The sequence below is a fragment of the Symphodus melops genome, assembly GCF_947650265.1.
Source record: "Symphodus melops genome assembly, chromosome: 7".
Lineage (NCBI taxonomy): Eukaryota > Metazoa > Chordata > Actinopteri > Labriformes > Labridae > Symphodus > Symphodus melops.
The window spans coordinates 18,541,375-18,567,730 of NC_136697.1; the positions used below are offsets into that span (position 1 = coordinate 18,541,375).

Sequence of the window (26,356 nt, forward strand, 5' to 3'; positions counted from 1 at the left end):
GTCGCTGTCAATACTTCAACGTCGCTGTTTCAACACGTCGAAAGAAGGTCGCAGAAGAAGAAATTGTAGTTTCAAGATGGCGCTACCCGGTGTTTTACTCGTGCGACTGAGAGCGTTGTGTAATGTTACAAAATGTATTCAGACAGGAGGCCAAACTAAGTCTCACTGGAGTAATGGGTCGCGTTGGTACAGGACGAAAGCACGCGGCGTCCCTGAACACGACACGTCGTATCAACAGAGAGGTGAGTGAATACGGCTCTTAGCTATTCTGCTAGCAGGTGACAGTTTCCAGCATTGCCTAACCTCAAGGGCATCATCGTGTCAAACTTTGCATTCACGTTTGTGTATTGGCTTCTTGCTTTGTGTTGGAGCTCAAGTTGAAGTAGAAATGAAAAAAATAGCTTCGCTTGCTGTTTTTCGGACCTTTGTATTTTTTTTCTGTTTAGGTAACGAGGGTCTGAACCTTTTGAGGGAGTTTCCAGATCCTAAAGGTCTCTTGAACAATACCATCTCCCGTTCACTGGGGGTCAACGACCTCTCTCAGCTCATCCAGTACAGCTGCACTGAACATGGAGGGGTTAAGGTCTGAAAAAAAAAAATATATATATCACACTGAGATGGAGGAATCCTCAACACAGCTGATCATTAAAAGCAAAACATTCCCTGACCTTGTCTTGTTATTTTGCTTTTATAGAAAGCTGTTGTCACACTACAGTGGCCCTGCAAGATTGAAGAGGTGGGACATGCCTCCAAAAAAACGGATGCAGAACGACTTGCAGCAGCTGCTGCTTGTCTCAAACTAAAGGTCAGTTTTTAACATTCAAGTTTGCATTTTGTCCTGCCGTTCATAAGTGACTTTCCCTTTACGCTGTTTTTTGCGTTACAGGAAATGGGTGTGATTGGTCCAAACAATCAGCTACCCGGGAGGAGCACTGGCAGGGGGAGACGGGAGCTACAATCAACCCTTTATGATGAAGAATGTGACTGGACAGAAATGATCCAAATTCCTAAAGGGAAATTGGATGAGAAAGAAAAGCAGTGTTTTCCTCCTGAAGAAGACACCTGTGCCATCTCCGACGCCCTCTGCCTGTTCCCTCAACCGAAATCTCTCCTCACCAGGGTGATCCAAGTGGCCACATCATCCCACAGAATCCGGGTCGGTTGCTCCCATCATTTTCACGGTTGAAGCTGATTGCTGTTGGCTCATCATGACTCGTGAAGTCATTACTCTATAATATATCCTTACAGGAGCTGATGCAGTTCAAAACAACCGGAGGAAAGCTAAAGCGCTGTGAACTGAGCCTGCACTGGCCTGAGGAGATGAAGTTCTCAGCCACGGCGAAAAATCGACTGACAGCAGAAAGGAACGCTGCAGCTCTGGCCTGCATGAAGCTGAAGGTGAGAAGAACATTTGCAAGCCAGTATTGCTTTTTATTTGCATGATGGAGCTGTGAAAATTGATGATGTGATTTATTTATTTATTTATTTTCAGGAGTTAGAGCTGCTGGATAAAGACAACAACCCGCTCACTCATGCAAAATACCACAGAGAGCAGGTGAGGGAGGCTGGAGAGCGAGACAGACGCCCCCACTCCCTGGAAGTCCCAGAGTACCTGGAGGAACAGATGAGAGAGTACCTTGCACAGGTCAGTGTTCCTTTTTAAGGGGTTTTCTGCAGGGAATTAAATGAACACCAAATCCAGGGCAACATCAAAAATACAGGGTGGCCTAAATATTCATTAAAAAAAACACGACATCTGTTTTGATAGTTTTTTTTTTTTCATTGGTAAAGTTTAATCGGTACATGTCAGGGAAACCTCTACAATGCAGCGTATTGTCAGCTGATGATGTCTTTTTAACCGTCTGCAGTACCCAGTGGCAACAGAAGTACAAAGGCTTTGGGAGGAGGAAGAGGCGAGAGGACAGCAGTCGGTGAACCAGGACGAGGAGGAAGATGTGTTGATCGACGCTATCACAGGTAGAGTGCACAGGCCCCTGTCTGAACACGAGGCCCGGCAGCTCAGCAGCCGCCTGCTGGAGGACTGGGAGAGCGCGAACCCCAGGCTCAGTGTGGAGCTCCCCGTGGATGCCCATCGTCAGCGCGTGGTGTCGACGGTTCAGTCCTCCAGGGTTGTCGTGATCGACGGCGAAACAGGATGTGGGAAAACGACTCGGATACCTCGCTTCCTGCTCGAGGAGTGCGTGAGAAGCGGCGATGGGGCCAAGTGCAACATCCTGGTGACCCAGCCTCGCCGGATCAGCGCGGTGTCCGTTGCCCATCGTGTTGCTCAGGAGATGGGACCAGCTCTAAAACACTCTGTGGGATATCAGGTAAGATGCACGTTGGTAGCTTACCTTTTTGTCACCAATGTGCAAGGCGTCATTATTTTTGGAAAAGTTTAAGCCAGTGCTGCACTGGGTTAAAAACATGTGGGTGATTCAGATTCTTTATAAGAAGAGGAGACAGAAGCCCAACTTGTAGACACACAGCTGGTTTACAAATGTATGATTCAACAAAAAGCCTTTGACCTCCAGTTTAGACACAGTTTTTTTTTAATTGATTTATCAGCTAGTAATTATTTTGTTATCAACGCAGGTGAGACTTGAGAGCCGTCCACCAGAGCACAGCGGAGGAGCCCTGCTCTTCCTCACCGTGGGTGTCCTCCTGAGGAAGCTGCAGTCAAATCCCTCCCTGAAGGGAATCAGCCACGTGGTGGTCGACGAGGTCCACGAGAGAGACATCAACACGGACCTGCTGCTGGCTCTCCTGCGCTCCAGCATGAAGGAGAACCCTGACCTACGAGTGGTGCTCATGAGCGCCACAGGGGACAAAGACAGGCTGGCGCAGTACTTTGGAGGCTGTCCGGTCGTCAAAGTTCCCGGGTTTATGCACCCAGTGAAGGACGGATACTTGGAGGACGTGCTGAGAGAGTTAGGACGCCCAATGCCGGTCCAACAGATAAACGAGGACAACAAGCAGGTGAGACCTTCAGTCTTTGACTTGTGCCATGCAGATATTTATCTTCCAACACCTGCGTCTCCCGATTCATTCATGCTGCGTTCGCTTGTTCCAGAGAGGACGAGTGGAGCTTTCACCGGACGGAGATTTAGTAGCTGATTTGATCGAACACATTGACAAGCACGGAGAGCCAGGTGCCAATTCCTCACACCTTTGCTTACTTTAAGAGCTGCTTGTAAAGAGGTGTTACAGATTATGCCGTGGATCATATTTGTTTAAAGATTTGTTTCCCATCATGCTTCAGGTGCGGTGTTGTGTTTCCTCCCTGGATGGCAGGACATCAGGGCGGTCCAGGAGAAACTGGAGGCCAGGCCTCACTTTTCCTCTGGCTCACACATGATCTTGCCATGTAAGAAAGCACGAACAGATTCACAAAGACCTATTCTTTTTTTCCTTGATGTATTTATAGTTTGTTTTTGTTTTTTTACTTCCCTTGTTTCTTTTAGTGCATTCTAGTCTATCAGTGTCAGATCAGCAGGCGGTGTTCCAGCGCCCCCAAGTGGGCCAGAGGAAGATCGTGCTCACCACTAACGTTGCTGAGACCTCCATCACCATCGACGATATCGTCCATGTGGTGGATGCAGGGACTCACAAACAACAGAGTTATGACCCACACACTAAGGTTAGTGTGTGCAGATCTAAGAAAAAAAACAAAAACAAAAAAAAACAAAGCTGGATGTATGCTGAGGATTTAAAATGGGAACAATCAAACATGCACTCCACCTCCTTGTTTTGCAGGTCTCCTGTCTGGACACAGTCTGGATTTCTCGCTCTAATGTTACCCAAAGAAAAGGGAGAGCAGGGCGATGTCAACCGGGGCAATCCTACCATCTTTTCCCAAGGAATCAGCTGGAAACCATGACTCCCTTCCCCATCCCTGAGATCCTTCGAACCCCTCTGGAGAGTTTAGTTGTGCAAGCCAAGATCCACAGTCCTAACTGCAAGGTACTGACTAAGACCAAGAGCTTTTCTGTCTTGTTTCATACATATTTGACGTATTCAGTCATGTTTTTTTTTCTTTTTGTGTGGAGGCTGTAGATTTCTTATCCCAAGTGCTGGACAGTCCAGAGAGGGGAGCTGTGAGAGAGGCTGTCCAAAATCTACAAGACATCGGTGAGTGAACTGCAGACAACAGACTGTGTGCTTATATTTAAGCCATCAAGTGTACTAACAGTTCAATTCAATAGAGGAGGAAATAACGTCTGAGCCTTCAATGCGTTCTTCACTAGGAGTTCTGGACAAGACGGAAACACTGACGCCTTTAGGAGAGCGTGTGGCCTGCATGTCATGTGACCCTCGTCTGGGCAAAGTGTTGGTCCTGAGTTCTATGTTCAGATGTGTTCTGCCCATTCTGTCTGTGGCCGCATGTCTGACCAGAGATCCTTTTCACAACAGCCTGCAGAACAGAGCACAAGTCAGCAAGGTGAGAGGTTTGAACAGCGACCTGTAGGTCTACTGCGGTTTTAAAACGAGACGCAAAGAGAGTGAGCATGTGATTGAGTCTTCACTCGCTTTTTTGTCTTTGTTCCGTTTGTCCAGGTGAAAGAGGCTCTGAGCGGCACCAGCTTCTGCGACTATTTGGTGTTCGCCAGAGCCGTGATGGGCTGGAGGAAAGTTCAGTACGAGGCCAACCGAGAGGACAGAGACGCATACATGAACAAACACTTTCTGTCCTGGTTCAGCATGAGATTTATCAACGGTCAGTTTGGCGCACAAAAAGACACTCACTGTACGCGGGCTTTGCTCAGACTGGAAAAAGTCAGAATAGCTTCTCTAAAGAAAATTACTTTTACTTCACATCTCAGTATCTGTGGCTCTTAGTCAATATGTATGTGTAGTTTATGTAGCTTTTTAACAGTGGAAAAATAATCACTGAGGCTCTTGAGTCCAGAGCATCTCCATGAACACTTCTGTTGAAATCATTCTTCTGTCTCTCCAGGCTTTCCCATATCAATCTGAATTTAACCCGTCAGTGTCAACAAAAAGCTTGAGACATTTTCTTCAGTGATTTTGAGATTTTTAAAGACGACTTGTTAATGAACTGATGTTGGCTCTGCTGCAGGTCTCATCTCTCAGTTCAGTGAGAATCTGCATGAAGCCGGCCTGGTGTCTCGCTCCCAAGACTGCCAGCGTCAAACGTCTTTCTACAACGAGCACAGCAGCCAGGATGAGCTGCTGAAAGCTGTGCTGCTAGCTGGACTCTATCCAAACCTCATTCAGGTACATCTACTTTATTCAAGCCTGATCTAGTCTAGTTTTTACCAAAGGTTTTGTCGTACTTGGGAGAAGAGTGTCTCATATTGTGTAGGTTTTTTTGTTGAAATTGTTTCCATGTTCCAAATATCATTTCAATGATTTCTGCACTTCTTGATGTGGTGGATTATCCAAAACCTTCTTTAATCTGTCTGAAATGTGACCCCTGTTAAAGCTGTCATGTTCCAGGATAATGTATCTTATGATAAAATCATGCACGTTTTTATTTTTTTTCCTTCTCAGGTGAAGAAAGGTGTTGTGGCCAAAGGACGCTTCCGCCCTAACGGCATTTCTTTACGCACCTTCAGTGGACCTGTAGTCCTCCACCGCTCCTCAGTGAACAGGTTTGAACATGTACAAGTATTTTTTTTTTTTTATTCAATATTGACAGTGCATATGTGAACTTATTGTCTTCTTCTGTGTCTTAGAGGAAAGGCGGCGTTCCCCAGTCGCTGGTTGACCTTCTTCGGTGCCGTCAAGTCCAGCGGGAATGTTTTCATCCGAGACTCTTCGACTGTCCATCCACTCGCGCTGCTGCTGCTCACAGACTGTGACATCACAGAGACAGGTAGGACACGGGCTGCTCCACATCAAAGGGTGATTAACTACAAAGGCCCCTTTTTTAAATGTATTTATTTATTTTTGATGCTTCTGCGACTGTCCTGACCAGAGGGCAAAATCACCCTGAGATGAACCCTAAATCTGTCCACCTAAAGATGAATTTTAAACCATGTGGGCTTTATTGGAAGGGTAGCAAGACCGTCACGTGGACCTGACCTAACATGGCCTATTAATGTGTGACAAGGTTGTGAAGCCTGTTGATTATAAAAGCCCAATAGAAATGTGTTGACTTTAAACAGACAAACACTATCAAATAAAGCTTCACAAATCTGTCATGTATTTAGCACTGTAACATGATTGGACAGTTTTCCTTGTAGGCCATCAACGGTTATGATAACCCTTCCAACAGTTATCATCCAGTCACGATCATTAGTTACCAAAATAGGTGTTAAATCTGTCGAAACAGAGCAGATTATTGAGATGGTTTTTGTAGCTGTTAATGTTTCTCATATTCAGTGTTTTCAGATTTATAACTATCATTCAGTTTACAACAAGCTGTGTTAATCTCGGCTTTTGAGGCCATGCTTCTTTTACCTTTGATTTGATTCGGGCTCAAGAAGACAAGCTCTCCACTCCTCGTGTTTTATGAACTGTATTCTTTTTTTAAAATGTAATTTGGTCTCTTTTTTCTGTAAGGCTCAAATGCGGTTTACAGCTCATCTACCGTCTGAACCTCTGAAACCACTTTGATAACGTTTCTAATATCATTGAATTCTCTAAGGGATGAAAAAGCATTCTTCTCAAAACTTATGATGCAGAACTCGATGCTGAAGTGTTCGCACCAGTCACTTACATATAATCCCTTTTTAGATATTCAGCTTTGAAGCGAACATTCCTCTCTGCATAAACTCTGCATTCTTCTTTAATCGTAGTGAACGGAGACCGGGTGGAGGTGTCACTTCCTGGGCGCTCTCTGATGCGCTGCGACTTGTCTCTTGCAACATGGGAGCTGTTGTGGGAGCTACGCACATCCATACAGACCATGCTATACCGCAACCTCAGCCATCCCAGCAACGCAGTCAACAACGCCACTCAAGATGGACAGCTCATCTCTTTACTGGTCAAGCTGCTCAACAACACAGAATCCAGTCATTTCTCGTCGAACCACAGCAGTGACAGTGAAGTGGATTAAAGCACTTATGAATTAAGCACTTTCTACATGTGTTGGATCTGATGGCTGGCACAGAGGAACCAAAGAGGAGGTGGGGGTTCTGTGAAAGGATACTGTGGTAACTTCTACTGATAACAAGAATCAGTCGACAACTTTATGTCTGTTCACACTCTTTATGAAGACCAGCAGGAGATGGCACTGTGCTGCAACAAAATGTATTTTAAAGTAACGTTCCAGAGCAGAGCAGAAAAGAGTGATCCATATACCCCATCTAAATAATAACTTAAACAACAGCTCCCCTTAGTGGAAGCCTGCTATACTGCACTTAACCTAGTTGACTATTAGATACCCCAAGAACTTGGAAAAGTAGGTTATCTGCTGAAATGGACCCTAGGAGAGCAGAAATCCAAAGTGGACTGTTGTCTGCTTTTGTTATTTTTGGAATGAATGATGAACTCGATGTGTGGAAATCCATTTGGTTTGGATTTTGGACTGGCTTCTCGTGGTTACTCGCTTAGTGAGAAGCAGAAGTTGAATATTACTCAAACGAGTAGAGGAGGATCATTGGCCAAAGGTCAAAGACTGTGCCGAATAAAATGTCTTATTTATTGCAATAAATATCAACATGAGAAAAGTGATCAAATGGTTTTATTGTTTGTAATGAATAAAATAACTGCAGGTCTCGATGCAGAAGGAAAAGAATACTTCCTTCCGTCTGCCTTTGTTTAAGAAAGGTCCCTCATGAACTGTGTGTGAAAGCAGGATATGCGTCTCAGAACTTCCTCCAAAATTTCTTGAGAGCTCATTATGCAAAATCTACGGAGAGAAGAAAGGATCAAACATCTTGAGTGTAACATTTTCCATGTATCAAATTAAATCTTACACTGTTGTTGACCATAGTGTACACACACACACACACATACACATACAGATCAGAGAGGGGAGTGCCCACAGTGAGTCAGCTGGTGGGGGAGTTTCGGAGTTTCCAGACCTGGTCTGCTCCCAGGATTTGAACTGGCAACTCTCCAGTTCCTAACCTAAGTCCATACAAACTGAGCTACCTCTTACTCCTTAATTAAAATGGAATTTCCCCTTACAGGATTATTCAGGTATATCTTCTCCTGTTTCTAAAGGGCACAGTTACATTACTTGTGCAACTCTGGGGGGAAAAAAAATGCTCCCCTCATCTTTATCAAACAACACATTAATAGTTTTACTTAGGAATACAATGTGCTTGATTTTAATATGTCGTTATACCTGATGTGGTAGGAGTCCTCCTTTTGTCCGAACTCACATCCAGGCAGGATTAACACACCAGCCTCCTCCAGCAACCTCACACAGTAGAAAGTGTCTGGCTGCATTCCCATTTCCTACAATTCAAAAACATAACCAGATATGAAATATTCAATGACGTTTACATCCGATATGTGGCATTTCTGAGCAGTTATATTGCTCTGCTTTAAAAAAAAAAAAAACATATACAAGCTTTGTCACCGTTGCTTTCTGGATGGCTTTGGGTGGAAGAAATAATCTGGGGAATGCAAATGCTCCCCCCTCCACAGGCTGGCAGCAGAAACCCGGCAGGCTGTTCAAAACCTCAGAGACTCTCTTTGCATGATGAACCAGCGTCTTCCTGATGTGCTCTGTCTCCTGCAGAAAACAGCGTTGAATTCTCAGGTAAATGTGATCAAACTTGGGTGTTAAATGTCTTCTTTTTTTTTTTTTTAAATGTCACATCTGTCCCACCATATCATAAAGGGGGTATGAGGGATCTCCTGGTTGGGGAGGGTTCACCATCAGATCCAGTGCCATCTGACCCAACACAGGAGCGCAGCTGCCTGTGGAGAAGAGAGTGTGGATGTATTTCATAACAGCAGGATCCAGATTTACCAGCTCCACATAGCCACCACGCAGACCACACCTGGTGTAAGGAAAACAGAGTGTGAACATTTTGATGGTGTGGTGAGCACTTAACTTTACACCTGAAATCTGTTTTCTCCTTCAGATTTATGTCTTAAACGTTCAGGTATGACTTTGATAGTCGTTAAAACCTACTCTCCGTAGAAGCTTTTGGATGCTGAGTAGAAGGAGGCCAGCTCCACAGCGTCTGCAAGAGGAGGACCCATCTCGGCCAGAACCCTCTTGTAGGAGATAAACTCACTATTTTCACTGTAAACCAAATCCTGATAGACCTGCAGAGGAGAACATACTGTAAATCCAAGCCTCTTCTGCACAGATTTGGTATCTTTCTTGTTGTGCTTTTAAACATCTACCTCATCAGCCAGGAGAACGAGTCTCTTCTCCCACACAAAGCGTATTACCTCCTGCATAGATTTTCTGCTTTGAATCTGACCTGTTGACATGAAAACAACATGAAACATCATTTATGATCAACAGTTTGATTCCTTCTGGTGTTTTCTTTGAATGTTGTTTTCTTTTTTTTGTTTACCTGAGGGGTTTCCAGGGTTGATGATATACAGAGCTACAGGGTTACAGAGTCCCTTTGCAGAGTCCAGAGCACGTTGCAGCTCCTCCACATGCAGCTGCCAGCCATTCTTCTCAGTCAGGTGGTAGGGAACGATGACTCCGCCCAGACCCACAATTGAGGAAGTGGTTGTGCCGTGGCTCGGCACTGGAGTGAGCACACCGGTTCTGGGTGAGCTCTCGCTGTTTACCAGCACCTTCAGAATGTTCTACGGAAAATAATTTAGGAAGCGATTGGGTCAACTCGTTAATGATCTTAAAGAGAGAGAGAGAGAGAGAATATTCATGGAGATTAGTGACTGTCACCATGAGGCACCACTGTGATCCGGGGCTGATGTAGATGTTGTCAGGGGAAGATGGGACCCCACCATCTCTTCTTGTTATGAATTCAGAGATTCTCTGGACAACTTCTGGTATACCTGCTGTAGGTGTATAAGAACCTGAAAAACAAAACACATATCACACACTCATCCATTTATGTACATATTTTTCTGCCTTTTAATTACTTTTTGTTGTTTTTTTTTAATTTGGTGATACAACATTATTTTGATGGAGGCTTCAAATAACCTTGTCAAGTTTTTTGACTATTCCTGCACTGAATATTGTCTATTTTGTTTAATATGGGGTTTTTTTTCTTACAGTGCAAATAAATAAATAAAATACTACATGTTAAAATAGCTAATTTGGTGTGATTAGCAATCCAAAACTCTTTAATGTAAGAATGTAAACGTGTAAAAAACCTCAAACTCTTACATAGGAATCTGGAAAAGTCGAACATGGCCTTATTGCTCGACAAATATCTACAGTGATTTATCATTCAGTTAACTTAAACTGTCTAAAACTTCAAACTTCAAAAGAGTTAAAGAAACACAAACTATGTCATTCATACTTAAGTGGTTCATTCATAGAAATAACATTAAGTGTTCACTGAGTTTTATGAGAGTTAAATATAACATTCAATGGACATGAAAGCCTCAACAACAAGCTTTGCAGTAGACTAAGAATCTTGTTTACACTGAGCACTTCATACACAATTCATCTTATAATTATTTTATAGAAGAAAATTTGGAAAAAGATATCTAAACACCTGGCCTGATCGATAAAAGTATCTGAAACAGCCCTTACCTACACTTCCCCCAACACATTCAGCGAGCAGCCTCTGAGCCCTCTGCCTGACGTCCACTGGCAGTCTGCTGCTGTTAACAAGCTGAGGGTAAAGACACGCTGCGAGGGTCTGCAAAATAAGATGAGAGGAAGATTTTTATATAATATCAAATATCAAAACAGCCCAAAAATGAATTTGTCTTTGAAGGCCAAAGATAATACTAATTATAATAATAAGAGATATTATGGAGTGTTTTTACAGCTTTGATCAAACAGCACTGGTTCCTTATATAAACACATGGAAGTGTGAAGACATTGAAACACTAAAGCTCATACATAACTCAGGAAAAGGAGAAGAGGACAAACAAACAAACATGGAAATTACATGAATAAACAATTACAGAAGGATAAGCTGTTTGATTGTCAATCAAAGAACAAATTAATGATGTTAAAACCAGCCGTTATCTTTCTTTTACGGCAATTAATATGCAGCTAAACAACTCAAAATAGGAATATAAAAGTTATAACCTGTCGGACAAACGTCAAAGGCTTCAGACCGTTCGTGTGCAGGTCGCCCATGGAGACATTTATCACCTCTTGGAATGGCTTTTTCACTCCCTGTGGACACGTGAATTTAAAGCATAGAAATCAGAAATCACAACACAATAAGGAAAACCATCTCTACGTGTTCTTTCTTTACCTGTCTGAGCTCTTCCTTGATCAGGCTAAGTCGTTTGGCCAGGATTTCATACTCTAATGGCTTTATGTTCTTTACATTCTGACAAATCTCCTGCAGGACTAACATCTCTCCAACTTCAAATCTTTCTGACCAGCAGCTGCGTTGAGTTGATCTAAGCACCGCGATGTGTCCTCTGCTGTGTCTTTTGCATGAACATTAAGGATTGCTTGTTAAAGATGCAGTCTGTCACTGGTGTTGACTTGTGGTACTTCCAAAGCAGCATCGGAATAAAAATTGACTTCTTCATCACATATTAACCTTCTGCTGGACCCTGATCAACATGCTGTATAACTTATTCAAATACAGAGACAAAGATATTAAGTACAAATAGGTAACTAAGCAAGTCGAAAAGAGACAATTTTAATATCTCATCTGTTTGTACTTGTAGTTCTCTAACACAAGATTATGTGGGTTACACTTTATATAAAAAAAAACAACATGGTTCTTGTCGAGAAATGTAGGCCTAAGCTTTGCAATGTGTCATCAAAATGGTTAGTAATCAGTTACAGCTCATACAAGACTGGCACATAATGTTCATTCTGCTGGACTATGGAGGGTTTGTCTCTGATGTTTATGGTGCATGAAGGACACCAGAACAGCACAGGAGTTGCTCACACTCTGCTGATCTTTTTTTTTTTTTTTTTAAAAAGATAAGCACATCCATTTTTACAGAAATTCAACAAGGTTCATTCTAACTCTGTTGTAAAAGACAACAGCTGATATCACTCCAGCCCTTGAATTTGTGCAAAAGATTTTTTATAGTCCTATTAATAAGCTGATACATTACCACAATACACTTAATGCATGTGTTACTTTACCAAAGATGATGTCTGTGATGTCTGTTTACTACTCAAAACCTTTTGAGCTGGAATCTTTGGGTCACCTTACAGTTTGTTTGTGTTGTTTGTTGTTGTTGTTTCAATTTGACAGTAGCAGCATTCATGTTGACATTGCCCTTACAAATAACACTAACTTTATTTCAATCGTTTATAAGTTTGTATTGCTTATTTTGTATATCACATTAAAGCATATTTTAGACAGTTGTGTGTAGTCTACAGAATAATGAAGTTGTATTCTTAGTTGCACTGATATTATCAATCTTTAAAATGCTGAATGTAGTTATTTTATCTATATCCTTGTTTGATCCTTTTATCTATAGTGTATCTATTGTAAACTGATGAGTTGAAGTAACATAAAAGTTCTTTACAGTCACCTTGACCTTAGACCTCCCTGCCAGCCCTCCATTGTGGGTGTGGGAGGCAGGCGGGTTCAACGAAGGTCGCCCCAAAAAAAACAAATAGACGGGTATCGTCATTATTGCCACGATCATCCCTCAACTGGTTGACATTTTTTATCCAGATCAAGACAAATGCTTGGTATATTTGTGGCGTCTTTGCTGCCAGCTCTTTACCGTGGCATCTACTTAATATTTTTGTTTCAGTTTGGTTAATTTGTTTGTGTGCTTTATTTGAATCTACTCAATTTAAACAGGTTATTCTTTAGCAACTGATTTGAGTTATATTAACTCAACTTTTAACAAGGTTAGATGTAATTAATAATAATGTCTGCCTCAATTTTATTGAGTAGTTAATGTGTATCTCTTTTTACAGTGTAGCCCATAGCCTACACCACATAAGCAATGTTATGATAAATATCCATAACACACTTGACTAATACATTAGATATAACACCAGAAGCATCTCTTAAACATTGCATTTTAGCAGTCAACAGAGAGGGATGTGCATTGACAGGTGACACACACTTACACACGCACAAACACACACACAGACTTTGAAACTACTGGTACTTGTAGTACGCACTGTCCTCTCTGGATGCAGCTGATGTTACACGACGTTCAGTTTTTCTGTATATAATTTTATGGATTTTTCCTCACGTTGGCCTTTGTGGCGTAAATTTGACAGTTTTGACAATTCTGTCTGTTCAGTTAATTCAAATGTGGCAAAAAATAACGTGTATTTTAAACATATCATGTTGACTACGAAGGAGTGAGTGGGCGTGTCTTCAGCCCCCCAACACACACACACACACACACGGATAAATGCACATTTTTCCTTGTTCATAATTGTATTTTTTACAGTCTGTGCTTCATACATTGACGCTCTAATAAACAGTGTTTCTTAATCAAATGCATTTTTTTATTACAGGTTTGAGCAGTACAGCTGAAAATCTGTGTTTAGTTAACTTTAAAGTGGTGAACCAAACTGAGGTTATTTTATACGTGTATGTCCACTTGGTGTGTGATTTATTGTGGTATTTATGAAGCATATAATGATCAATGGAATTAGTAAAAATGTATTTCCTAAAGGTTGATATAAGGTAAGATATTAAAGCTACGGTGACGTTTCTTCGCGGACATAAATTAGAGACGTACCGCGGTACTTCCTGTTTTGTTTTTCTTGCGCTCCGTGTAGCTCAGCTCCGGTCGATATGGAAGAATTCTCGAGGCGTGGATACAACCACAGCCTCACCGTGAAGACACACAGTCTCTGCGGACACGGCTGGACCTTATAAATCAAACAGAGGCAGCGGGTAGCCGTACCGCCCGCCGCGGGGCTTCCGACACCTTCACTCCGGCCGACATGGCTCTGAGCTCCGGAGGCTGGGCTCCTCCAGCCCCGGTATCTGCCTCGTCCCCACAGACCGCATGCGGCGGGCTCACGCTCACGGCTTGCTGCAGTACTGTTTTAATGTCAGTCCGGGTCTCTGTGTGTCATTCCGGTATCCGGCCTTTGTGCCTCCCGGGAGCCGGCAGCGAGGCTCTGCGGCTGCAGCTCAGCATGGACCCGAGCCGGGCCGGAGAGTTCCGACTGGCGCTGCGAGATACGAGCGGAAACCGCAGTGTGGTGAGATGTTACACACACACCTACACACACATACTTGTGTGTTTAACGGTTTTGATATGTTTAAGAGTCGAGCCAGTTTACTGAATAATATAACGTTATTATAACCCATACAGGCCCGAACAGGCCAGTTTATTGGACGCAGCATCACGTTTAATTAAAATCAACCAATGTCTTTCAAGAATAAGGATATACAAACACGATCTGATAAAGTGTTCCAGATGTTGTCTTTATGAGAAACATCGTGTGGTTAAGGAAAAGTAGAACTCTTCACTGATCTGTGAAAGACCTCCTGTGTAAGCATTAAAACAGGAAACCATGAAACCTACTTTGTTTTTTTAAGTTTCACTTTCCATTTCATTCTTCCTGGATCCACTACAGTGATATTTACAAGACGAGTGAATCTTTTTATTGTGCACAGGTTGGATCAACATACTGTCAGTTGTCTCCTAACAAAGACAGCTCAGGTTTTGAGTTTCGTTTGTTGCACGAAAAGCTTTTACTGCTGTGCCTTCAAAGTTTGCACAGGCTTGTTCAGGGGTCCCCAAAACGATAAGAAACTGACCTGACAATAATGAGAGTATGGGAACATGTGAAACAGTTGTAAGTGTAACAGGAGGTATTGGTATCCAACACATTCACTCATGCTGCTCAATAAGAAGTAAGTGTATCTACCTGGCTGCTTGAGAAACTTTACCACAACCTGCTAAACAATGTTTGTAAAGCAATAATGAACCCAGGTCTTCATTTGATCACTGCTGAAGCGTTCTTGGTTGGTGGCCTAAATATCAACTTTATTTTGGTCTCTTAAAGGATCATTTCTTCACAAATGCATGTGCTTGTTGATCAACTTTAAAGGGAAAATCAGAATCAGAAATGCAATGAATGTGCTTCTGTGCGTTGCCAGCAGCAGGCCCAACAACAGACAGGACAACACTCAGAACATCCTCAGCAGGGTCCTTCAGGTGTTAAAGACACAGAGCTTCCTCAGGCTGCCCTTCTTGTAGATGTTTATTATTTAAGTGCACCCCCAGGTACTTAGTAGTACTGTCCTCCACAACGTCCACCCCCGGATGAAAACGCAGGTGAACAGTGCCTTTGTCCGCCTGAAATCCACAACCAGTTCCTTTGTGTTTGGCATGTTGAGCCGGAGATGGTTCTCCTCACACCATGTGACAAAGACCCAAACCAACAGCCCTGTACTCGGCCTCCTCACCCTCGTCTGTGGTGTAGAGGCTGAAGAGGAAGGGAGACAGGACCGGCCCCAGTGTGGCTGACCGATCTGTCTGACACACAGTGTTGTACTCGGAGAACATACTGTGGTAGTGTGTGTACAGCAGTGTGTAGTCGCATACAGCTACAGTGAAAACAGATCAGTTTCTAGAAAATTAATCCGCATATATTTAGATTATCTTCTTCTTCTTTTTTTATTGAACTTTAAACATTAGTGAAACATGCATATACACGTGCATACATTTCAGTAAATAAATGTAACAAAAAGGCAAGAACATTTCTATTTCAGGTGATAAAGTAATATTATTAGATGGTTAACTTAAGTTATTTGCAGTCATGCCTCTGCATCCCATGTTTTTGTCAGCATCAGAATCTTCCGTTTATTTGTATTAGAATAGATTATTTTCAATATAAGGTGAAAAGCAGAAATGTTGGACATTGACTAAATAAAAAGCTTCTCTGGTGAGATGAATTTCTGCTTTTCTCTTTTTATATCCGAGTGTAAACTGGATCTTTTAGATTGGGTTGGTTTGTGGCATTTAACAACTAAACTGAACAGATTAAAGACTGAAGTATCTTTTCATAATTCCTGGCATTTTTGTACAAGACGATTCATTAATCGATTCATCTGCAACTGATTAAGTCATCGGCTGATCAGATATCCTGAGATCCTCTCGTGCACTATGATGGATCGTCATTGCCAACGGCCACTTCTGTCCCGACTGCACCGTCGCTGAGTCCTGACGTTGACCCTCCGTTGAACTTTGCCTTTTTTACCTCGTCCAAACTTCTCTTCAAAAAAAAATGTTTCTTTTGTTTGTCGAGTTCGGCCCGCACACTCTGCAGTCTCCCAAAAAACCCGACACGCTCCGAATCGTCTTTTCATCTCTGTAGAATCTCAGTCAGACAGATTCTCCCCTGACGATGGAGAAGCTTCTTGATTTGCACGCTTTCCCTTTGATCCCCCGCTTCTTTTAGCTCGGCTGTCTGAGCTGGCAGACTCTTCGCACACAGTTTTAGAAGAGTGTGTCTGCACGCACACACACACACACGCGCACACACACACACGCACACACACACACACGATGGTAGAAGGCAAATCCCTCCACAACAGACTAAAGCACCCTAATGATTCTCTCAGTCCCCACAGTGAATGTTTAACAGCAGATTATGTTTCAAATCTGTTATGTAAAACTTTGTTCTCTGTCTGAATGGAAATATTACTTTCTTCCTGCCTGTTTTCTGGGGACTAGTTCCTTTTTGTTATTTCATAATCATTGTATTTTGTACCCACATTTTGTTCTTTATGTTCTCTTTAGGTTTTGAGCAGTGTTGTACGAGGTCGAATGCTTCATTTCAGGTTTAAATGTCAAAATTCCACCTGGTCAGCCTCTTAATGTGACACTTTAGATATCGTTTTTTTGACCTTGTGATGCTGATACGACAAAAAAGCACTTTTAAGGATTGCTTTTCACAGCGTTCTCCGTTTCAGAAAAGTAATGATAGTAAGTTTGTTAGCTGAATATTCAGTGCTTGAGATTGTAGACTCAAGCTATGCATTTTTCAGATCGTTCAAACTGAAAGTTGTTTATTTTTATTTTAGTAATTTTCCTGAGCCATGCCCTCTAATGCCGACTCATTTTTCTAAATGTTCCCCTTCAGTTCATTGCAGAGTTTGACCTGCGCCTGGTCCAGTATGAGGTCAAATCTTCGCGCTGCCATGAGATGCGTCTTGCTGCTCCGCCCCACGACTGCATCCGCTTCAACTTCCGCTGCGACCGCGAGGCCGAGGAGTGGGCCACGGTGGTGATGTCGTCCCTAAGAGAGGCACACAGAGGTCAGTTTAAGCAATGGTCCATTTCTTTTTCATTTCTGTCTAAAAACATGTGCAGCTTCTTGATGACAACTTTGTGCTAAAAAGAGTTATTAGGGGGCGGATGTGACGTCTCCTTTAGCTCACCAGAGTTGCTTCAGGAATCTTTGTATGCACATTATTTGGTGCAAGCTGAATTGTGCATATTAAGATATCGTATGTATATGGTTGGATGTTATTTGTGTGAATGAAAGGGAAATACTTGATCGTGTCTGTGAACTGAAAACACTTCTTTTACCACAGCGTTCTTTTGAATGTTCACATCCTTGGAGCACTTTTGCAACAAAGTTCTTCTTGTCTCCTCTGACAGTTGCAAATATCAACACATGTGAAGCTGACAGCAGACACATCAGCACAGCAGCAGCTACAGAGCAGTGGAGCTCCGCCTCGCTGCCGCTCACTGGTGTGTATCTCTGTTTACTGCCATGTGGTTCTTCTCTCTCCCTGTTCAGGACGTGCTCCAAAAATGTCTCTCTTTTTTTTTTTTCTTTCCAGAGGAGTTGTGCTTGGAACTCGCCAGGGCGATCGAAGCAGGGGACACTCAGGCGGCATCACAGCACGCCGCCGCGCTGGCCCGACAAAAAGCAGTGCTGACTATTCAACTGTCTGAGAAGAACTACGCCGAAGGAGAGATCAGGTGAGAGATTACTCCCCCCCCCCCCCCCCCCCCCCCCCCCCCCAAAGCTCCTGTGACTGATTCAACGTATGCCTTACTGTGTTGAACCCGTGTTACAGATTATCCGTCGTCGTGGAGGATGTTTCGTCTTCCTGTTGTGTCATAGTTAAAGTCTTTCCCTACATGACGGTGGCTGCACTCAAGCAACAGGTCAGAAAACCATCATTATTAAGAGGCTGCAGTGGCCGTTCTTTTGGCTGACTCCCTCTCCGCTCCTCGTTCTTCAGGTGTTCCTCGAGTACGGTTTTCATCCTCGCGTGCAGCGTTGGGTGATTGGTCAGTGTTTGTGCACCGAGCCGAGGTCACTGGCCTCCTACGGGGTGCAGAAGGACGGCGATACGGCGTACCTCTACCTGATCTCTGCCCGACAGGCACGCATTACCCGTCAGTTGTTCCAGCAGGACCTGGAGAGCGCTCTTCTCGCCCCACCCCTCCCACCAGGCAACGGTCCCACCTCCCAAGACTGGAGAGGCTACAGCACCCTGCCCTCTAGGCTCACCCACAACAAGCAGGGTGGGCATCTTAAATGCAGCCGTTCTGCTGCAGGTTTTTCTTCTGTAATCTCAAACTTTAGATATGATGTTAAAGTGCTGCCTTTTCTGATGAAAAGTCAAGGCATGAGGGAAAGTCATTTCCTGGTGTGTGACCCTCAGACTTCAGTTATGAATGTTTGGAGTCATTTGGGCCATAAATAGATAAAACACCCAAAGTGTAAGAAATGTGCAGTGCACTTTTTTTTCTACTGAAGGAGAATTTTGTTGTTTTTTGTCGTTTGTTTTTTTTTATCAATCAGGTTTATTTTTTATCATTTATAATATATTCTGACGTTTTGTAAAAACATTGTTTAAGAAAAAATCAATAACAGATCAATTCCTCTTCTACATTGTTTATCCCTGCAAACAATCATTGATCTGCTGCACATTGGCTGTGTTCAGAAATAACAGAAGAGAACGTCCACATGCATCCAGACGAATTGTAAATACTACATTTTGAGTTAGAGAAAGCATGACTTTAATAAACGTTTGTATTTATTTATTTATTTTTGCTAACTTCAGGGAGCACGAGTGGCGGAAACGAGAGAACGGGCGACGTCAAAGATGTTCTTGACATTGAGAATCTGCAGCTGAATGATCCCTCAAACAAAGCCAGTAAAACACAGGTTTGTTATCTTCACTGACCATGTTCTGCGCACGCGTGTTTAGCCTTTTTGTCCTGTCGTCTTCAAGCACTCGAATGCATCACTCACTGTTTGACAGTGTCATCAAATGCTGTTTACTTGCTCCAGGCTTCATTGATTCAAAATGTGCGTGTACTTTGCCTCACTTTGAAATATAACTTTAAATAGTCACTTCTCCCCCTCTCAGCAGACAGAGTGGGCTTGTCCCTCATGCACTTTCATCAACAAGCCGTCACGTCCCGGCTGCGAAATCTGCGCTACCGCCAGACCTGACGCACACATCCATCAGGTACGACATAATACCACAGTCAATCAATACTCCTCAGGTCCATTCCCTTTAGTGAAAACCTCTTTATGTCTCGTGTACCCTCGCAGGAGAAAGGGAGGAGGGACGAGCGAGGGGAGTCTGGATTAAGCAGCAGCTGACTGCCCATCATCGCTGTCCTCTTGACATGTCTCATCTCACTCAACTTACACACACACTTACTCACGCATACACACAGGGAAGATGCTAAATCTGCCTCTTACATGTTGACAAATACTCACGTAAAGCCTGTCGAGTGCACTGAGAGTCCTCTGGCAGCTGTCTGGCTGCTGACGACCGGAGCGTTTGAAGCACTGTAGCATGACGCAGAGCTGCACTGGCCGAGGATCAGACCACAAACTGCAAACAGAGAGCGTCACATCTCTATGGACATGGCCATGACATACTTTTGGACTGACCTCTTTGTTATTTATTTTACTGTGTGTGTGTTGTGAGAACGACACAGACGGCCTGATATTTATTTTAGGAGAGACAGACATGATGAAAGTTCTTCAACATTTTTGGGACTTAAAGTTTGTGTAACTGTGAAGTGAAAGAAAAGGTGAAGCCTTGTGCAATACCCTGCTCCGTGTGTGTGTGTGTGTGTGTGCGTGTCCGTGCATCATCCGTTGGTGCCAAAGTCAGGTCGGAAGCTCCGGCTGAGAAGAGATGATGTGTCACGTTTACAGGGTTGTCAAGTGCTTTTATTTTTTTATACCATTGTATTAAGTGTTTTGTTTTTAACAAGATGCATCGAGTAATGTACATTTTAGCAGTTGATTTTTATTTTACTCAGTTTCCTCTCAGCTGTGACAGCAATGGAATGACCTGTTTTCAGTACATAAGACTGTAAAAAAGATGCATTAGCTGAATAAACATAATGGAACTTAACAGATCCGGTCTCTGGGTGTTTTTCTGGGATGAACTGGGAGGAAGGCAGGATTGAAGCCAGCAGCTGTAAGAAGCAGCTCACCTTTTGAAGTGTAGTATCCACAGCAGTGCATCAAAAAAATCACTTTTTATAGATGCTTTCATCAGTTGCTGAGCGTTTGGCCCCTAACGGCCCCCGTAGTTTTCAGTATAATTCAGATCAATTTTATTTGTATAGCACATTTCATACAGACGTAAACCCAATGCGCTTTACAGACGACCAAGATAAACACACGCACAATACAAACTCATTAAAAATAATAAAACAGAGAGAAACCAGCAGCGAGAGGCACGAGGAAAAAAGCAATTTTTTTAAGACCACTTTTAAAAGAACTTAACGTTTCTACAGACGTCAGATCAGCAGGTAGTTTATTCCATAAAACGGCCCCATGGTGACTAAATGCAAATTCATCAGATGTGGTCTTGAATGTAGGTATATTCAGCAGACCCCTATCTGCTGATCTGAGGGATCTTATTGGTTTAAGAGTGTGCATGTTAAATATGGGAATATTTATTTAGTAAATGACTTCAATCTTTATATTTACATTTGAAAAATCATTTTGGAAGTTTTACTCTCAACGTTAAGAGGAAAGAAACATGGGAGGCCCTCCTGTTTGACTTTTTATTTTGGCATTTATAAATATGAAGTGAACACGTTTCAAAGAAAGTTATCAAAACAAGTATAAAAATATGAACTGTAGTGATGGCTTGTTCAAAAAGTTGCAGTTTAACAGACAGAACTGCAGACGTTCATCCATTCAGCAGCCGTTTCATCCATCACCATCCAAAGACAAAGGAAGAGAAATTAACTAAACAGTGCAGTCATTTTTCTTTATGTACCACAAAGAAATTCATAAATAAATCCTTCAACCAAAATCGTTTACAGAAAGCAACCCAACCTTTATATTAACATCTACTTATAAAACATCCCTCGTATTCTTCACTGTTTGTGAGATCTAGAGTACAAAACTATGAAAGCAGAGAACTGCCGTTTGAAATAATTATTTTTAAACTGTCAAGATTCTGAGTTAGTGGTTTTTTTTAAAACATAATGAACCCATTACACAGAAGCAATTTTTCATCCGAGGTGACAGTATGGTCATTCTTAGCTTCCCCACATATTGTCCGTTCTACTTAGTTTGTCAGGAAACACAATTTTCCAAAAGTTTTGATATTAACTGATGTTGAAAAAAACAAAATAAAATAAGGGAATTCCCTCCAGGACAACAACATGTATTCTTTTTATTGTCTAACATCTCCATTAGATTTAAGATTTTAGATCTGTCATTCACATTTCTCCACAACAAACCAGAGGAGTTTTTTTTTTGTTTTTTGTTTTCCTTCCGACGACTGCCCTTCAGTAGTCCTGAGTGACTGGCATTTACTTCCAGAAGAGAATGTTCCAGAAAAGCAGCCAGCAGGGATAGACCAGCAGGGCCACGAGAGGGTAAACCAGAGAGCCGTACAGGACGTGATCTAAGATGCCCTGAGAGATGACTGACAGGTAGATCACCCATCCCTGCTGGAAGCTGACGGGCACCTCCACCAGCTCTTGGTAGAAAAAGACGCAAAAGAGGAGTGTGCATGCCGGGCTGAGGATGACCAACACGAAGGCAGAAAGGACCCTAAAGTGAGAAGAAGAAGAAGTGAGGTTTTGAGTTCCAGGGTCAATCATGTGGCTTTATGAGCTTCAAACGTGTGTGCAGGTGTATTACTTTGGTACGTGGGGTGTGATGAAGGCAGCTATTGGCACCAGGTTGAGTGCCAGGATGAAGCCGAGGGAGAAGTTAATGAGAGCGGTACATCCCAGCAGAACGGCGAGGTACAACACAGCGACCAGCTTGAGGATTTTCCAACCCTGCTCGGTTCCCTCACCTGACAAAAGCCTTCGGAAAAAAAGCAAGAAAACAATTCTCATTCTCCTGCGTCACGGTGGTAAAGGGTACTAACTTGGCTCTTGGTCTCTAATAAGTGAAACCTAAACAGCGAGTTAATTAAAAAAAAAAACAACAGGATGAAGTAGGGGCGGTATAGCCTACGAGCTTGGAACATTATGACAATGTTCTGTTTTCCACGAGCATTCACAACGCTGTGAAAAATACTCTAAAGAAGAAATCCAAGCTTGTACTGTAAGTGTGAAATTCACATATTTAATTATTTTCATGTCGGAATTTTTTGTGCGCAGACGTTCTATAAAAAAAATGAAAGACTCAAAGTACTAAAGGTGACATTTTCGATTTGAACGTGAGAGCGAGAGCACTTCACTGTCAGACAAAGTGTTGGAACTCAAGACGATTTTTCTGCTTTCATTCTGCTCACAGAAGCTTGTGTTGTTTCAGATTTTTGGACAATATCATCTGAAAACTATAAAAGTCACAAACAAATGTGATAAAATGGTAAAAAAAAAAAAAAGATGTAAAAAAACCCCCACAAATGTTATAAAAACCTGAACCTGTCCGTTTCAGGAGTCAGACGCTACCTGTTTGTGTTGTGTGGCAACGCGAGTCCTGCAGTGTACACGGCGATGGCTGTCAGGACCACAGCCTCGGTCTCTGACACCGGGAAATGTTCCACAGCCATCTCCTGAAAGCGGATGGGTAGGGCGTACAGAGCTACACCTGTCAGATGGCTGATCACCAGGGGAGTCAACACTGACAGCACACCTGGATTGGACATCTGGGAGGAAGAACATTTGGTGAACGGGGTGATTTAATAGACTCCAGGTAGGTGAACTGTCCCGCCTTGTCTGAATGTGTGAGTCTAACCTGCTCAGTGTCAGCGACCCCATCTTCTGTTCTTGGCGGAGGAGTCGAAAACTGCACCCACAGATCTAAGGCCTGTGTCGCAGTCAAGTGCAAACCTGATTTATTACATTCTTATAAACCCCCCCCCCCCCCCCCGCAAATATTTAATCAGTGACTCGGGCTGCAAACAGGGAACATTTGCACACATTCTGAGAATCATTTGTGTAAAAAACATCTACAATTCGGAATCCACTGACAATGAAACCAATCTGAAAGGATACACGAAGCAGCAGAATAACAGCCAGCAGGCCAAAAGCTGGCATATAGTAGCCGATGGAGACAAAGTGCGAGAGGGACGGCATCAGGTAGAAAAAGTACGACTGGTGCAGGCGCTCCAAGAGGTTATTCAGCTTACGATACATTCCTTCCAGGAGCCTAGACAAAAACAACAAAATCCGCATTTTTAGTGTCACTTTTATGAGGGTGAGAAATGAAAAAAAAGTGTTGATTTCAAATACCTTCCGATGGTGGTGGCGTCAGTCTTGTACTGGCGGAAGCTGTTGACGCCCTTGATGGTGGCAGCCTCGATGTGGTATCGCAGGAAGAGGCCGTGATCCCCCCAAGGCCGCCCACTGGCCTGCTTCATCACCATCAACATCATCGTCTGCACTGAATGACTGTAACCGGAGATACTGTCCCAGTCATTCCTCTGCAGCTGTGGACACGTACACGGAGGAAAGACGAATCAAAACTGAGACAGGACCTTGAAAGCCCTCGAGATTTGGAGCCATCTCATTACGAGAGTTCACCTTGCCCTGGATGGTGCAGAGGACTCCGATCTTCTGGCAGAAGGCGTAAAAGAGATTGGCTAAGTCAAGGTTGGGAAGCTGGCCGTTTAGTCCCTCCAGTACGAGGTCCAAACTGGTGATGACATCACTGCTGAGCTCAAGAGACAGAGCTGCCTGAATGGAACCACCCCGGCCCTGAAGTGGGGACCAATCCATACCTGGATTCACCGTAACAGAAGGCAACCCGACTGAAGCATTTAGGAGTTTTAAACTGTGCAGACGACTAATATTTGGAAAGATTACAAAATCTTCAATCTTCATTTTTGTTGATGCGTTTTAAAAACCTGCTGAATGTTGTTTACCTGTAGTGTTGGTGTGATGGTAACCCTCGAGCCAGGCTTGCATACCAATCAGATCATGCTCATTAACAAGGAAGATGATGTCTTTGGCCCAGTAAATCTGATCTGTTGAGCGACACAGCAGCCATTAAAACCTGTTAAGATAATTGATTATCCTTTAAAGGGGCAGAAACCTCTACTCACTCCTGAAGTATTGTGCCAGGCCCAGTAGCAGCCCCACGGCCTGGTTGTTGTTATCGCCTGGGGTGCACGGGGCGGTGAGTACCAGGGCTTCAGTACGTGGAGCTCTGGGGGCCCGAAGGATCCCGTACACATTTGTGCCTTTTACCATCTGGAGGTTAAGACAGAGATCAGCAACGGACTGTGGCTAAATGTGTTGAAACCAGCGAGTCTCTGATTCAATAAAGTGCTCGTTCTTCAACAACAAACGTACATATCTCTCTTTGTTTTCATCGGGGAAAGGCAGAGTGCGAGAGAATCTCTGGGTAAACACCTCCAGGCCTCGATCCTTCATGGTCTTCACGAGCCAATCCACTGGCATCCCACTGCAGAAAACAACTGGTTGCATTAAACTAGCAGAAAAGGGGACAGATGTCGAGTGCTGGAAAAAAGAGAAAGTGCTGGAAAACACTGAAATAATGTCCATCAAACTTTATAAAGACTCAGTATAGCACTAAATTGCTGTGCGGCTCCTCCACGCCCTTCAACAAGTTATCATTAACGAACACTGAGATTGTAAATGGAGCTTTGTTTTTTTTTTGTAATGTTGCATCCCTTTTCTTTGTGGCTTTGTAGCACTCACCCTGCTTTCTTCTTATGAGCAGAGAACTCCCTGCCCGTGGCCAGCGCCCTCTCCCCTGATGGAAAGCGCTCCTCCACCATGGTCGAACCCATGGCGTTCTCCGACATGTATGTCCTCAGAGTGAACGGCTCGAAGGCCAAACCCATGAACCAGGCCACACCCGCCATGTAGCAGATCACACTGAGATGAAGGAATGGAAATCGTGACAGGAACCATAGATGCTATAATTCTTGTGTATGCGGGTGCTACATTTTAAATGTAATACATTTAGGAGGGGAAACAGTATTTATCACAGTGTAAACAAAACTCACCAGATTGGTGCATTGAGTCGTGTTAGCAGGCTGGTCAAAGCCCGTCTCCTGTTTGGGTCAGACAGCAGCCCCATGTTGTGTTTAGTGATCACTTTAACCTGGATACACTGGACCCTGAAGGCAACACACGCACTGTCAGTTCACTGTACACACTTTCAATCTGTTCATGAACATCACCGAGGAGAGGAAACGCTAGCTAAATGTGCTTTCTCCAACAATGACAGCTTTGTCTACAAATGAATACATTGAATGTATGTTTTCTGTAACCCTTTGTCATTTCATGTGTTGACAGATGTGGTTAGCTGGTTGCTAGCGACTTCGCTTGTTTCGAGAGATAGTCAATTCTTATAGAACGTCGTTCTCTGTGACATCTGATCATTCATGTCATAGTTATGCAGAGACATCGGAACTATTTTGAATTTAAATGTTTTAAAAACAGACCTCTTTGCAGTGTGCAGCGGCTCACATCCACCTGCAGAGGTGGGGCTTGTTCACAGCAGCCGCTGCTAAATGTTCTCAATTTCCTTGTTCCTGCGGGAACGTTAATGCGGCGGACCAACTTCCGGTCAGGGATATCGGAGAATAAATACTTTATTGATTCCCATTGCCGAAAAACAAGATAAAAAGAAGCATAAAAAATAACAGATATTATGAAAAATCATATTTTTACGATTTGACACATTAATATCAGTTGTATCCCTAATATTTAGTCTATGGTTGTATCCAAATATTAGCTCTTTATGGGATGCACTCTCCTCTGCTCTTAATTTTCATAACCCATAAACTTGAAAAAAGTCAACCCCAATACAAGCAGTTTCTTACCCAATTTATTATTTGAAAGCCATGAAATCTCAGACTGACGTTAAAAATATTGTGCAGATTAATCTTGTGTATCTTGATATTTAAAATGGCACGATTAATTGTCCGTATTTTTCTACTTTAATTATTTGAATATCATATTACAGTGT

At 43.0% G+C, this 26,356-nt stretch overlaps 4 protein-coding genes across 5 annotated transcripts; 2 read left to right on the forward strand and 2 right to left on the reverse strand.

Moving 5' to 3' along the window:
- The first annotated feature begins 24 nt into the window (after nucleotides 1–24).
- On the forward strand, nucleotides 25–7,646 carry dhx30 (DEAH (Asp-Glu-Ala-His) box helicase 30). The gene is made up of 19 exons (XM_079348184.1): nucleotides 25–242; nucleotides 447–583; nucleotides 695–805; nucleotides 887–1,156; nucleotides 1,249–1,398; nucleotides 1,493–1,645; nucleotides 1,869–2,330; nucleotides 2,596–2,979; nucleotides 3,074–3,152; nucleotides 3,263–3,367; nucleotides 3,465–3,640; nucleotides 3,757–3,963; nucleotides 4,050–4,131; nucleotides 4,248–4,441; nucleotides 4,558–4,717; nucleotides 5,081–5,238; nucleotides 5,515–5,615; nucleotides 5,700–5,839; nucleotides 6,765–7,646. The coding sequence occupies exons 1-19, from the start codon at nucleotides 77–79 to the stop codon at nucleotides 7,022–7,024; spliced, it is 3,495 nt and encodes a 1,164-aa protein (XP_079204310.1). The 5' UTR covers nucleotides 25–76; the 3' UTR covers nucleotides 7,025–7,646.
- Nucleotides 7,647–7,679: 33 nt separating this feature from the next.
- Nucleotides 7,680–11,725, reverse strand: LOC306826711 (alanine aminotransferase 1). Its single transcript, XM_079348194.1, has 11 exons — nucleotides 11,292–11,725; nucleotides 11,120–11,209; nucleotides 10,613–10,721; nucleotides 9,794–9,927; nucleotides 9,453–9,696; nucleotides 9,277–9,356; nucleotides 9,059–9,195; nucleotides 8,750–8,924; nucleotides 8,498–8,653; nucleotides 8,261–8,373; nucleotides 7,680–7,819 (listed from the first exon to the last, which is right to left on the reverse strand). Exons 1-11 carry the CDS (start codon nucleotides 11,394–11,396, stop codon nucleotides 7,729–7,731), a joined length of 1,434 nt encoding a protein of 477 aa, XP_079204320.1. The 5' UTR covers nucleotides 11,397–11,725; the 3' UTR covers nucleotides 7,680–7,728.
- Nucleotides 11,726–13,675: 1,950 nt separating this feature from the next.
- Nucleotides 13,676–20,345, forward strand: sharpin (SHANK-associated RH domain interacting protein). 2 transcript variants are annotated; one of them, XM_079348974.1, is made up of 9 exons: nucleotides 13,676–14,194; nucleotides 17,087–17,261; nucleotides 17,608–17,700; nucleotides 17,793–17,934; nucleotides 18,033–18,123; nucleotides 18,201–18,486; nucleotides 19,029–19,132; nucleotides 19,341–19,439; nucleotides 19,526–20,345. In XM_079348974.1, exons 1-9 carry the CDS (start codon nucleotides 13,931–13,933, stop codon nucleotides 19,574–19,576), a joined length of 1,305 nt encoding a protein of 434 aa, XP_079205100.1. In that variant the 5' UTR covers nucleotides 13,676–13,930; the 3' UTR covers nucleotides 19,577–20,345. The 2 variants fall into 2 exon arrangements, with proteins under 2 accessions (XP_079205100.1, XP_079205099.1); XM_079348973.1 differs by having other exon boundaries at nucleotides 13,684–14,194; nucleotides 19,338–19,439.
- Nucleotides 20,346–21,670: 1,325 nt separating this feature from the next.
- gpaa1 (glycosylphosphatidylinositol anchor attachment 1) lies at nucleotides 21,671–25,946 on the reverse strand. The gene is made up of 13 exons (XM_079348188.1): nucleotides 25,830–25,946; nucleotides 25,389–25,502; nucleotides 25,078–25,257; nucleotides 24,709–24,820; nucleotides 24,459–24,606; nucleotides 24,279–24,380; nucleotides 23,938–24,134; nucleotides 23,647–23,843; nucleotides 23,410–23,563; nucleotides 23,150–23,221; nucleotides 22,864–23,060; nucleotides 22,100–22,270; nucleotides 21,671–22,009 (listed from the first exon to the last, which is right to left on the reverse strand). Exons 2-13 carry the CDS (start codon nucleotides 25,460–25,462, stop codon nucleotides 21,766–21,768), a joined length of 1,848 nt encoding a protein of 615 aa, XP_079204314.1. The 5' UTR covers nucleotides 25,463–25,502; nucleotides 25,830–25,946; the 3' UTR covers nucleotides 21,671–21,765.
- Nucleotides 25,947–26,356: the final 410 nt, after the last annotated feature.